Here is an 11,570-nt window from a genome sequence, read left to right as displayed (position 1 = left end):
TCCGTCGCTTCCGATACTTGCGAGGCTTGTGTTGCTTCCGTGGCTTGCATTGCTTCCGTCGCTTCCGATACTTGCGAGGCTTGTGTTGCTTCCGTCGCTTACGTTACTTCCGTGGCTTGCATTGCTTCCGTCGCTTCCGATACTTGCGAGGCTTGTGTTGCTTCCGTCCCTTGCGTCGTTTCCGTCGTTTCCGTCGCTTCCGATACTTGCGAGGCTTGTGTTGCTTCCGTCGCTTCCGATACTTGCGAGGCTTGTATTGCTTCCGTCCCTTGCGTCGTTTCCGTCGCTTACGTTGCTTACGGTGCTCCCTTTGTCGTGTTCCCCTCCGTGGGGTTTCTCCTCCTCGCCTCCCCGCTGTGTTGGCTCCACCTGGCCGTGGTCAGTTCCTTTCTCAGCGCTTCCACCAGTTGACTCGTCGGAAGGGTTAGGGGCTTCATTTACAATTTCCTGCAACGGCTGGGTGTTAACAATGGGTTCACTTGGCTGCCCCTGCGACTGATCCCCCGCCTGTCCTTCTTCAGCGTCACCATCTGCTGTGAATTCCAGGAAGGAGACATTCCTTGCTACGTCTGGATCTGAAAGGGGGAATTGATTTTTTTTATTTATTTTTTCTGCTTTGGGGGGTGGAACGCCCTGGACAGCTACATAGGACCCCCGCAATGGCACATGTGTGTATCACGGCTACGTGTCATTCCCCTATTCCGTCCCTCTCTGCTTATCTTTTTTTTCTTTTTATTTTTTTTTGCTTACTCCTGAACGACGCGGCTTCGTCAACAACTGCAGAAATGGCCAGAAAAATGCACAAAAGAAAAACCCTTTTACGAGACATGATTGCACTGTTGTGTTATTTTAAGGTAGAAAACATCTTCTTGTCTCCGTTTTTCTTTTTTTTTTTTTCTTCTGGTTCACTGTGACACATCTGCAAAAACGGCGATATCTTTACACACGCATGTACAGGTACAGGACAGAAGAATTGCTATTTTTTTTTTTTTTTCCTTTCCGTAATATTTATACAGACGAAAGAATTAGAAACATTCTGGGGAGGTAAAAATCTGTATGCGCGCGGTGTTGCCAATTTGTTTTCCTTCTTTCAAAAAAAATGCCAAGATTGTCCGCGCGGTGCAGCGGAGTGCATTGGGCGCACACACGCATAAGAGCATATGTATCCGTTTACACAGGTTCATATGTATATTCTTACACTTATCTGTAACGTGTGTCCACTCACCGAAGACGGCCTGCGCAATTTTTTTCCCCACGATGGTACGGCTGCATGATGCAGAAGGAGCCTGGGGAGGGTAAACTTGAAGGGGGCACCTTTGGGCGCGCATACACCAGCGAGCAAACCTCTCAAATCAGAGAATTAAAAGTGCCTTGTGCAAACCGTGTAGAAACAGAACAGAACGCGTGGGCCAAAAGTGCGTAGGCAGAAATGGTCAAACCTTAAAATAGCTTGCGGGGAGGCAGACGTGTCAGAAAAACGAGGGGGAAAGGGTGAAATGGGCTAATGTTAACGTGGCAAAAAAAAAGAAAAAAGAAAAAGAAAAAAAACACAAAATGGAAATCGCAAAAAGGAAATCACACAAACAGTCAAACACAAACACAAACACAAACGCTAAGTCATTTAAAACGGGGGGACAGATAAACAACAGGCAAAACGACAAATGTACACGGCTACGAAGTTACGCGTGGGGGACACAGCAGCGGCATGCGTCTAACCCATCGTTCTTGCTTGCAGGTGAGCAGACGTCATATGACAATATGAAACAGTACAACACAGTGAAGTGCAAACATTACATGGTGCCGTGTGCCGTGCTCACCTCGTGGAGACTTTAACGCATGCTCGGCCGACGTGTGTCGATTCGTCCGTGACAGCGTCGTCGGTATATGCATCAGTGCGTGCACTACAGAGGGCACCAAAATTAAAAAGAGTAACAAGGGAGGAAGAGGGTGACAATAAGGTGACAGAAATGTGACGAAAAGGTGATGAGGGGGTGACAAAAACGCAACTATCAAGGGGGGGTTCAAAATTTTCGCCACACAAGTGCGACGTTCAAAAAGATTATGAAAAAGAAAAAAAGACGCGATTATCAAAGTGGAGGGTTCTGCGTCCTCGGAGGGGATACAGAAAAGGGTGTGTGCTGGACAACAAAACTGCACACCGGATAGCTATGAAGGGGGTACACCGGACCTCAGTGTTGCCACTTCGGTTACCACTTCTGTTGGCACTTCTGTTGGCGCTGAGAGCTGCACCCCGCCCAGTGGACACACACCCCCGCGGACAAAAAAAGGACTGGTCAGAGAATCAAATGCTCCATGAAGTGCTTCACCGCGGCGGACTCCTCCGAACAGACGCGTGGATGTGCGATGATCTGCACGTGCGCATTGGAATACAAGGGGAGCGAAATCGAGTAGCGCTGGATGGGCAGCTGGTTTAGACAGTAAAACAAAACCTCATAGTAGAGGAGTTCGGGATTTTTACAGAACTTTTCAATGAGCTCTTCACTCGAAATGGTGTAGATATGAAAAAGGATCTGCTTGTATTTCTTCTTGTCGTCTTTTGTAATTCCTTTTAGCAGCGTCGTTCCTTTCCACTTCTTCTTCGCCCCAATGGCAGTGGAGATGCTGTTCTTGGGATTCTCGCTGCACTCCTCCTGCTGCACGTACTCATGTGACTGCTCAGGTGACTTCTCATCACCAGACGACTCATCGTTCGCGTCGTCTTCCTCATTATCCTCAGACGTCGTGTAAAAAAACTCACTTATGTAATCATATCCTTCACCCTTAGCTTCGCACAGCTGGAGCATGTTTTTTTCCTTTTTCTTGTTTGATTGATTGGAGTATGGCGCATTTGATTTCTTTTTGGTTTCTCCAAAGCAGGATTCGCTCTTCACATTGTGCACCGGCTCTGGGGCCTCCGCAAGGGAGCTGCTGTGATCGGGCACGATGCTAAGGGGGGTCTCGGAGATGGGCTGGTAGTTTCGACGGTTGCTCTGCAGGCCACGCCCATCCAAGCCGCTCCTCTCAAGAGTATTCATCTGTAGAGTACTCCCCTGAACAGCGCCCCTCTCAGTGCCATTCTTCAAGTAGAACAGGGAATAGTTCTTCAGTGTGTTTATCGTGTTCTGCAAGGAAAAGCTTTTAGTCGGAGCCACGTCTGTTTTTTTCTTTTTCCTCTTCAAATTATGGTCCAACGTTTTTATGTCATTTATAATCTTCCTTTTGAGACAATCGAAGAAAATTTTCTCAAAGTTCTTGTAGTCACCAAACTTCTTCTTGTTGCTGCTCTCCTGGGTGTCACTTTGGTTTGCACTGTGGGGGGGTTCTTCGAAGGGGATGGAGCTTCCCTTCTCGGGGCCACTGCTCTTGGAGCGATCGATCGTGTGACGATTCCTTTGCAGGGCGGTTCCACCCTCTGGAGATGACCGCTCCACATAGCAACTCTGAAAGCTCTTAATCTTCTCATCGCTGTACATGCCCCGGAGACTCTGCTTGACGATGGAGTTTCTCACAAGTTTGTAGTTATCTGGAATGCACAGATACTTATCATAGTAGCTCATTTTGTTTGTCTTGTTGACTGTGCACTGGGTGTTGGTAATTAAGTTCACGTCCACGTTCCTGTTTGCATTGGCGTCTGGACCTGCTTTCCCCTTTTCCCTGTTCACCATCTCGGACGTGGCTTCCCTCCTCTTAGTCCTCTCCACGTGGATGTCCTCATAGGTGTGCGACTTAAAAAGGGATCCCTTCTTATCCTTCTGGGGGGGACGACCTTCATTCGTGCCGATTGTGAGAACATTCATCGGGGATAACTTATCGCAGGAGTGGTACATGTCCCTAAGTGCTCTCTGGTTCGTCTCTACTGTACTGATGTTCTTCCTAAAATGAATGGGAAGCCTCTGCACGTTTACTTCGTCTGACATGTATGGCTTGTCCATGGTGCTGCGCAGCACGGGTGCTTCGGCGTCCGTGTGGATGGAACCCCCCCTTCTGTTCATCTGCACAGGGGCATTGCAGCAAGTTTCCTCCTCGCACGCGCGGCTGTCTTCTCTCTTAGAGTACCCGTCCCGGGACTGGGACGAGCTGGCGTCGCCCCCATATACGTTTCCGCCAAAGGGGCTATCCCCACGTACATTACCGGCAAGTTTGCCCTCCTCACATACATTGCCTTCAACGGCGCTCCCCCCACAGGGAGACTTGTTCTTCCTCTTCACCTTCCCCTTTTTCCCGTCGTCCTTGGCAATCGATCCCCCGCCGTAGTTCATAAGAGCGTTCATTTTCTTCCTCCCCGAGCAGGAGAGCAACTTGCGCGAGGAAATAATTGTCTGCAGCATCTGGTCCAGGAACCGGTTCTGATACTTGCGCCTGTTCATCAGATAATTGGGGTTGTTCAAATCTTGATAGAAGTAAAAGAAGAGGAGTTTCTTCTTCCTCATGTAGAGATGGACCACGGAGAAAATGTTGATGGGAATCTCCGGCACGTTTCTCGATTGCTCTATGATAAACATAAGAAGCTCCTCGTTAAAAAGAGTGTAGGGTAAAATGAGAGACGTGCGGATGCCGACTAGCCAATCCGATTGAGCATTGCCATAAAAAATGATATTTTCGAATTTTTTCAAAATGTTAATACTCTCTACACTAGCGATCTTTAGCAACAAGGGAGTCTTATTGTTTAGGTCATCAATGGTGTGGGCTCCGAGGTAACTCGAAAAAAGTTTGATGATGGCCATATTCTCGTGGACGCCAATATGAGGACATGCAAAAGTAATAAAATTAATCAGTTTCTTATTTTTAAATACCTTCTTTCTGTAGAGATTTATGAGAACAGATCTGTTTAGAATTCCTCCGAGGGAGTGTCCAATCATAGACACGTTGATCTTGTCATTAATGATTTTAAAGAGGCAATTGAGTTCGGTGCATATTCTCTCCGTGCCGACATCCACCCCTTCGAAGGTATGGCTTTGATTGCTGTACGTTATGTATATGAACAAATGGGGGTGCTTCGTCAAGAGCGGATTCACTATATTTTGAAAATCGTGCACACTAGCTGTTAATCCGTGTTGAAATATAATGTAGTGGGGATTCTTCAACGACAGGTTTGACTTCCTCTTACACTCCAGGCAATGGCAACTGATGCAGTTAAAGAAGCAATAGCACCGCGAGCACTGCTTAATCGTCCCGTACGATTTGATAATATTGTACAGACACAGCGGGAAAGGCTTCTTCTTCGTTTCGTCTATGTAGTAGAACTGTTTTATGTAGTTCAGGTTGTGCTTGTATTTGTTGTAGATCCTATGGCTTCGGCTGCTGAAGCGATCCTTCCGCTCCTCCTCAGGGGGGATATCTCCCCCGGTAGCCTCTCCCCCGTGTTCCAGGCGATGTATACTGAACGAGTTGCTTCTCTTCAATAAACGCTCGAACAGGGAGTCACCCTTCACGTCCACATTATTACGCACGCCCCTCCTGGCGAAACGGCGCCTGCGCAGCTCTCTCGTACTCACTAATCTTTCCTTCTTCTTCTCCTTCCTCTCCCCCGTCGCGATCCGTCCTACACTGAAGTCGGTACCGCTGCGGCCATTCCGATCGCTTCCATTACTTCTTCCACTTCGTCCCATTAGACTCTTCCAAACGCTTTGGGACGACGCGTTCGACTCGCTCAGCTTCTTTCTGTGCCTGCCCTGGCTGTAACTGAGCGCAACTCGGACACTGCTGCTGTTGCTGAGGGAAGGGCTGATCTGTTCACCACCCTTACCATTCAGCGCCTCCCAAACGTTTGTCAATCGGGAAGGTTTTTCTGTCTCTCTCCTGCTCCTCCCTTCACCGTCGAAGGAGAGGGTGTCACAAGAGTTATTGTTGCTGCTCACCTCATCGGGCAGTGCTTCCTTCCTGCAGTAAAAGAGGCCCGTGCTGTCACAGTTATCCAAGTCATTGCTGTTGTAGAAGAGTTTGGCTACATTCTGGGAGCTACCCCCGAGGCGATTCCTGCAATTCAGGCGATTCACGCCATCCAAGACATTCCCACCATCCCTATCACTGTTAAAGAGCTCCTTTCGTAGGTTCAAATAGTTGCTGTAACGAGTGTTCATCATCCTGCTGCGGTAAACCAAGCTGTGGTCGCTCTTCACGCTGCCACTGCTCCGGCTACTGTCTCTACTGTAGTCACTGTAGGCACTGCCTCCGCTGCCACAACTGCCGCCACTGCGGCTACTACGGCTCCTACCGTTGCCACCATTGCTAGAGAGGGGCCTCCCTGAACCGGGACCACTACAAACCTTCCTATATCTTTTCCTGTAGTTATACTTTCTACAAAACTTTTTAAATAGGTACTTCTCCTCCTTAATAATATTATTGATCTTAATATCATGTAGGATGTTGCTGTCCAGCTGAGTCAGCATAAAACGAGCAAACTCGTATGGCACACTCATCACGGAGCTCGTGTCGAAGTAGGTATTCTCATCATAAATTAAATCGTAAACGTGTGGATGTATTTTTTCTTTATATATTTCCTTTTCTAGAACTTCATCCAAGAGGTGAAGGGAACAGAACCAACAGAAATTCTGAATCCATTTTTTGTTCGCACAGACGGAGCGATTCCTTACAGTCTTAACATCCCCCTTGCTTGGTTCCGATTTGCTTGGTTCCGATTTGCTTGTCTCCTCCTTCTTGTCCACCATCTTCTTACATTCTTTTTTCTTCGCATTCGTGCCACGGTTAAGGTGACGTCTTTTCTGCAAGAGAATGCTATCCACATGGTTATTACTATTCGGATTGGCGAACAAATTTAGTAGAATATTTTTATTGTTATTAAAAAAGTTTGCACTCCTCTTTGCTTCCTTTTCATCGTCTATGGTCTCCAGTACCTCAAAGGGGTTCCTGTTGGCGGAGAATATGGACTCACTTCTGTAATTCGTTTTTTTCTCTTTCATTTCATCTTGTCACGGTCACTTTATTTGTCTTTACCTTCTCTTACGGAAGCAACGGTTGGTTTTGGTGCAGCGCTTGGTTCTGCTTCTCCTGGTTCTTAGAGATTCCCCTTTTTTGCGAATCCAGTTTGGGGGGCATAAAAAGGGCGTACTCAGGCGTCTTTGTGTGGGGGGCAGCCACAAAAGGACAATCGTGCATCGGACGTGTATAAAAGTGAACTTCGGTGAAGCATGTGCAGACAAGATGTAACCACTCGAAGTAACATTAAGGCCTCCTCTACAGCGGTTTCGCCATGTGTGCAGAGAAGTATGGGCCCCTGCAAATATCAGTGGCGCTATTTAAAAAAATGACTGCGGGATTTTTCTCTATTTCCTACTGCTCGTGCGGAGCCTCGATTTAAAAGGTTGTCCCTCCACAGCTTCGCACTCGAAGTCTAAATTAAAGACTTGGTGCATGGCCGCTCCTTCGTGGATATAACTTGACACTTTAAGAGATGTGAAGCCAGATCTTTATGCAGTACACCCCTCTTCACCGCTACACGTGGGTATTCCTGGCGCGAACAAAACTGCTATATTGACAAGTTTCTCCTCTGTTTGTTTTTACACCGTTAAAAAGGGGGGCATGTGAAAGCAAATGAGAATAGGCCTATATGCCAGCGCGTACACGTGTTAATTAAAACGGGCTAGCGATAACGTGACGGCGATAACGTGCTGCCGATAGCGTATTAACTGAAACGTGCGCAAAGATAAGCGTCCCCCCCACGCAGCATAAGCATGTGTGTAGGAAAAGCAATCGTGCGAGTATTTTAAAACGTACGGCTATTCGTTAATTCTGCAAAGATGACACATAGCGGGTTCATGTATCTTCGTACGTCAGCATGTACTACTTATGTGTACATCGCATCAACACGAAACATGCCACAGAAATGATAACTTAAAAATTAAAAAGAGTATATATGCATGCCTTGCGATGGGGCATGTACGCAATAGTTCAAATTTTAAAGAGCATATTTGTGATCGTAAAGTTTTCGTTTTTGCAAAGCACAGGTGAATTAACCCAGTTACAAATCCAGTTCGGCCGCGTTTAACACGTCGACGCAAAAACAGGCAAAACAGAGGTGGTTAGTTTTTTTCACATTTTTCGAATTTTGCACATTTTTTGCGTTCTTCACATTGTTCATATTTTTCACATTTTTCACATTTTTCGCGTTTCTCACATTTTTCACATTTTTCAAATTTTTCACATTTTTCAAATTTTTCACATTTTTCAAATTTTTCACGTTTGGCCGTTCATCTTCCCATTCGTGGAGTAAAAGGGGAATTTCTTAACGTAATATCGCACTGGATGGAAAAAAAAAAAAAAGAAAAAAGTATATTAACAGTGAAGAGAATGTACATGTATAGAAAGCAAGGGTAGGGTGAAACAGCATGGTGATTCCAAAATGGCGCCATAGTAAATGCGCAGCAGTGTACAGTACACTATTGTATAGCAAAGTACCGTACTGTACATTGCTGCGCCTGTTTAGCCTTTTAAGCGTCATTTTTCCGCCACTCGTAGCGATCAACACGAACTGATACGTGTGTTACGTCACGAATGTGCGGTTACACGTAGGCGTGGCATCTGATAGGTTAGCAAAAAATGCGCAATTTTCCACTTCGAAGTGTCCGTTTGGATGTTCCCGCTAGGACGCGTCTGAATAGGGACGGTTTGCTTGGAAACGCCTTCTTGAGAGTTTCCTTTCACGCGTGCCCAAATTTGCCCTTGCCCAGTTTCTTTTTTTTTTACACCAACCGGGAGGGGAAAAACGGAGAGAAGCTCTTTTTTATATGAACAGTGTAGGTAAAAAGATATTTTTTTTTTTTTTTTCCTTTTGGCTAGTAACATAAGAAATTTCCATTCGCAACTTTTTGCAAAAATGCGGTTGCTTCAGTTGAGAGGTGTTCAACTTTGTCGAAGAAAAAAAGAATGAAGCATAAAATGGAATCGTATAAAGAAAGGTAAGCATCACGAAAGGGAAATGTAAAGGAAAGCAAAAAACAACAGGGGGGTCGTCCTCTTAGCTGTAAAACACTGGGGGCAGGCGGAGCGGCGTGTTCATCATTTGGAAACGTGTGGTAAACGCAAAAAATTGATAAGTCCATTGAATGGTCCCACCAACTGCAGCAGAGTGGGCACGTACTTGGGCATTTTTCCCAAGCCATCCTAACCACACACTCGTTCGATAAGCGTGGGGGAACAACAACGCTGCAGCATTGCAGAACCCTGTTGATCATTTGAGTTCAACGCAGAAAAGAAAAAAAAAGGTGCAGTAAAGATCCCGTTTCTATTCGCACATCTTAAACGGTTAATTTAACGGATGGCTAAGCATTGTCTGTAAATGCACACAACGATATATATACATATATGGGGGGAAGCACTTCCCTTTGTGGTTCCCAAGCCAAGTTCCTACTCTTGTCCACACATAGACTCCTATTTGCCCTCACTTTTTACTATTTCTCACCTTTTCGTAAAAATACTGATGAAAGGAATTGTACGGCATTAGCTCTGGGTGGAAAACCATCCCCAAGCAGTTGTTTTGTTCGACAGCTTAGAAGGGGATAAAAGGAGAAAAAAAAAGAGGAGGGGGAGCAGTGAGGTGGACGGTCAGCATGCATTATATCGTCGCAAGCGAATAACATATTCTCGCGATATGCTTCCAGGTCGCACAAAAAACACCTCCGTTGGAATATTCGCGTGGCTATGTAGCTCTTTACCTCCTATTATATTGGAGCCGAAGGTTTCGTGCGAAAATGTCGCGAGTGTGTGAACCTGCAAAGAGGAAGGGGGTGGAGGTGGTGGCAATAACGTGAAGGTTAAAAGGGGGACTAGTAGCATAGGCGCATGTACAGCCATGTTTACGTGTGATCATCCGTATATAAACCCACGTAGGGCCTTAATAGAGGTGTACTACCTGGTCCGAGTTTATTTCCCGTATATACGGGGCTCGTATGCAGGCTCCGCGCAAATTCTTCTTGAAGGCACTGCTTTCTGAGTGTACATTCAGCGAGCATATGAAGCTGTCGTTCTGTGGATATAAAAATTGTGTGAAGCAGGGAAAGGGGGCAGTTTTAAGGTGGTGAAGTAGGTGACGGGCTGAAATGAATAGGCGACCATATATGATTGTTTTCTCCTTTGCTGCTTTGCTGCTTCTTTTTTTTTCTCCTTTCACCTGGGAGCCGTAGTAGTTGCGGCTTATGGTGATGTCCAGTCCCCCCAGGGAGAATTTCTTCCCGTATGCTTGGCTCTGCGTCTCATTGTTCTCCACGTTGTTCGAGAGGAGGATGCAGCCTGAATGGGTGTGGAATGGCGCACAGATCGAACTTATACCCTTGTGGTGATGCATTATGTATATATGTATCTGCTGATGGATACATCGCCGCTCTACTTGCTCCGTTGTTACTCTCCCTTACCCGCACAGGTCCCCCATACAGGTCTCTTCTTGACGTGAATGAATTCCTTTAAGGCCTGTTACATGCGGAGAAAAAAGAAGGTGACACGAATTGTAAAAAACCGGCTGGGATGAACTCCCTAAACGCGAAGGTGCACACACACCGTTTAAGGCCATCAACCATATGCACATTCCGCGCAAGTTTCCCATCCTTACGTTGTATAAGGTATCGTTATCGTAAGAGAAACACTTTCTCAACGTGGTGGACTCTCCGCCAGGTATCACCAGACCGTCACAGGTGCTGAGGTCCTCTTTATTTCGAACCTTGCAGAAGATGCAAAAAGGAGAAAAGGAGAATGTGTGCAATGGATAGCGGCTGCTTCTACCTTCGTATGTGTGCCCTTATTAAGAGGAACCCAAATGGTGCATCGACGTGTGTAGGTAGAGATCTGTGGGGGAGGGTGCTTATCAATATGTGCAACGCCCCCATACACACGGAAGCACGCACATATAGACGCAGGCATGCATATACAGACGCAGACACGCTCATCAGTCCGTACTTGTATAACTTTCAACCGTGGATGTTCCAATTTATGGAAATGATTTATGTGCGGCTGGAAGTCCCCCTGGAGAGACAGAACCCCAATTGTGATGTCTGTCATTTTTTGGAAAAAAAGGAAAGGCTCACAAGTAGGGGTGCAAGTGGAAGAGAGAATTTATTTTTAACAAGGTATGTTTTAATTATCCCATGCAGAGTGTGCATCCTGCCACATGAGCAAGAATGGGAGAAAACTAAAGGCTTCGTTCTGTGGAGGTTGCCGGTGTCCATTCGCCCTGCTCATGGGGGTATTCGTGGCATGCACAATTGCTCACACGACTGCTGGGATGATTGCTCGGATGACTGCGGCACCTATCCACTCCTTTGATCTCACTCGCAACAACGTTAAGGAATGCTACAAATTAGCTTCCTCGGTAGTTAGTGCCCCGTATGGGAAGATCCCCCGCCTTCCGTCAGTGATCGGGGGGAAAAGGCGAAACGGGGCTCCTACTTCAGCTATAGCTATGTAGGAATTGCACAGATTGAAAATCTCAGGAAAGGAAACGAAAGGGCGGGTTCTATTCATCTACAGAGCCTTCATCTGCACAGAGCGCACACGTGGACTGTGCCAAAATGCGGAATCGCGACTCAGTTCAGTTTGCATCTAACTCAGCCCAAAAAGGGGAA

General features: G+C 46.5%; 4 protein-coding genes across 4 annotated transcripts in view; all 4 read right to left on the bottom strand.

The window, feature by feature from the left end:
* C922_04222 (hypothetical protein) overlaps positions 1–829 on the bottom strand; it is a gene marked incomplete at both ends in the record, with an annotated part of 3,158 nt that extends 2,329 nt beyond the window's left edge. Inside the window, 3 exons of the mRNA XM_008819807.1 lie at positions 3–16; positions 72–575; positions 751–829. Coding sequence (XP_008818029.1) covers positions 3–16; positions 72–575; positions 751–829 — 597 coding nt within the window. The remainder of the gene's footprint in view (positions 1–2; positions 17–71; positions 576–750) is intronic.
* A 1,465-nt stretch (positions 830–2,294) lies between these two features.
* Positions 2,295–6,920, bottom strand: C922_04221 (hypothetical protein; the record flags this gene model as incomplete). The annotated part of the gene is made up of 1 exon (XM_008819806.1): positions 2,295–6,920. The coding sequence occupies one exon, from the start codon at positions 6,918–6,920 to the stop codon at positions 2,295–2,297; it is 4,626 nt and encodes a 1,541-aa protein (XP_008818028.1).
* Positions 6,921–7,978: 1,058 nt separating this feature from the next.
* Positions 7,979–8,458, bottom strand: C922_04220 (hypothetical protein; the record flags this gene model as incomplete). The annotated part of the gene is made up of 2 exons (XM_008819805.1): positions 7,979–8,211; positions 8,416–8,458. 2 exons carry the CDS (start codon positions 8,456–8,458, stop codon positions 7,979–7,981), a joined length of 276 nt encoding a protein of 91 aa, XP_008818027.1.
* A 939-nt stretch (positions 8,459–9,397) lies between these two features.
* On the bottom strand, positions 9,398–11,007 carry C922_04219 (glutamine amidotransferase; the record flags this gene model as incomplete). Its single annotated transcript, XM_008819804.1, has 7 exons — positions 9,398–9,504; positions 9,672–9,726; positions 9,869–9,982; positions 10,127–10,245; positions 10,368–10,422; positions 10,562–10,669; positions 10,906–11,007. 7 exons carry the CDS (start codon positions 11,005–11,007, stop codon positions 9,398–9,400), a joined length of 660 nt encoding a protein of 219 aa, XP_008818026.1.
* Between the last annotated feature and the right edge of the window lie 563 nt (positions 11,008–11,570).

This window comes from Plasmodium inui, assembly GCF_000524495.1.
Source record: "Plasmodium inui San Antonio 1 unplaced genomic scaffold supercont1.20, whole genome shotgun sequence".
In the NCBI taxonomy this organism is placed as follows: Eukaryota; Apicomplexa; class Aconoidasida; order Haemosporida; family Plasmodiidae; genus Plasmodium; species Plasmodium inui.
Note: the sequence above shows the minus strand (reverse complement) of the source record. Positions and strands in the feature narration are given on the sequence as shown.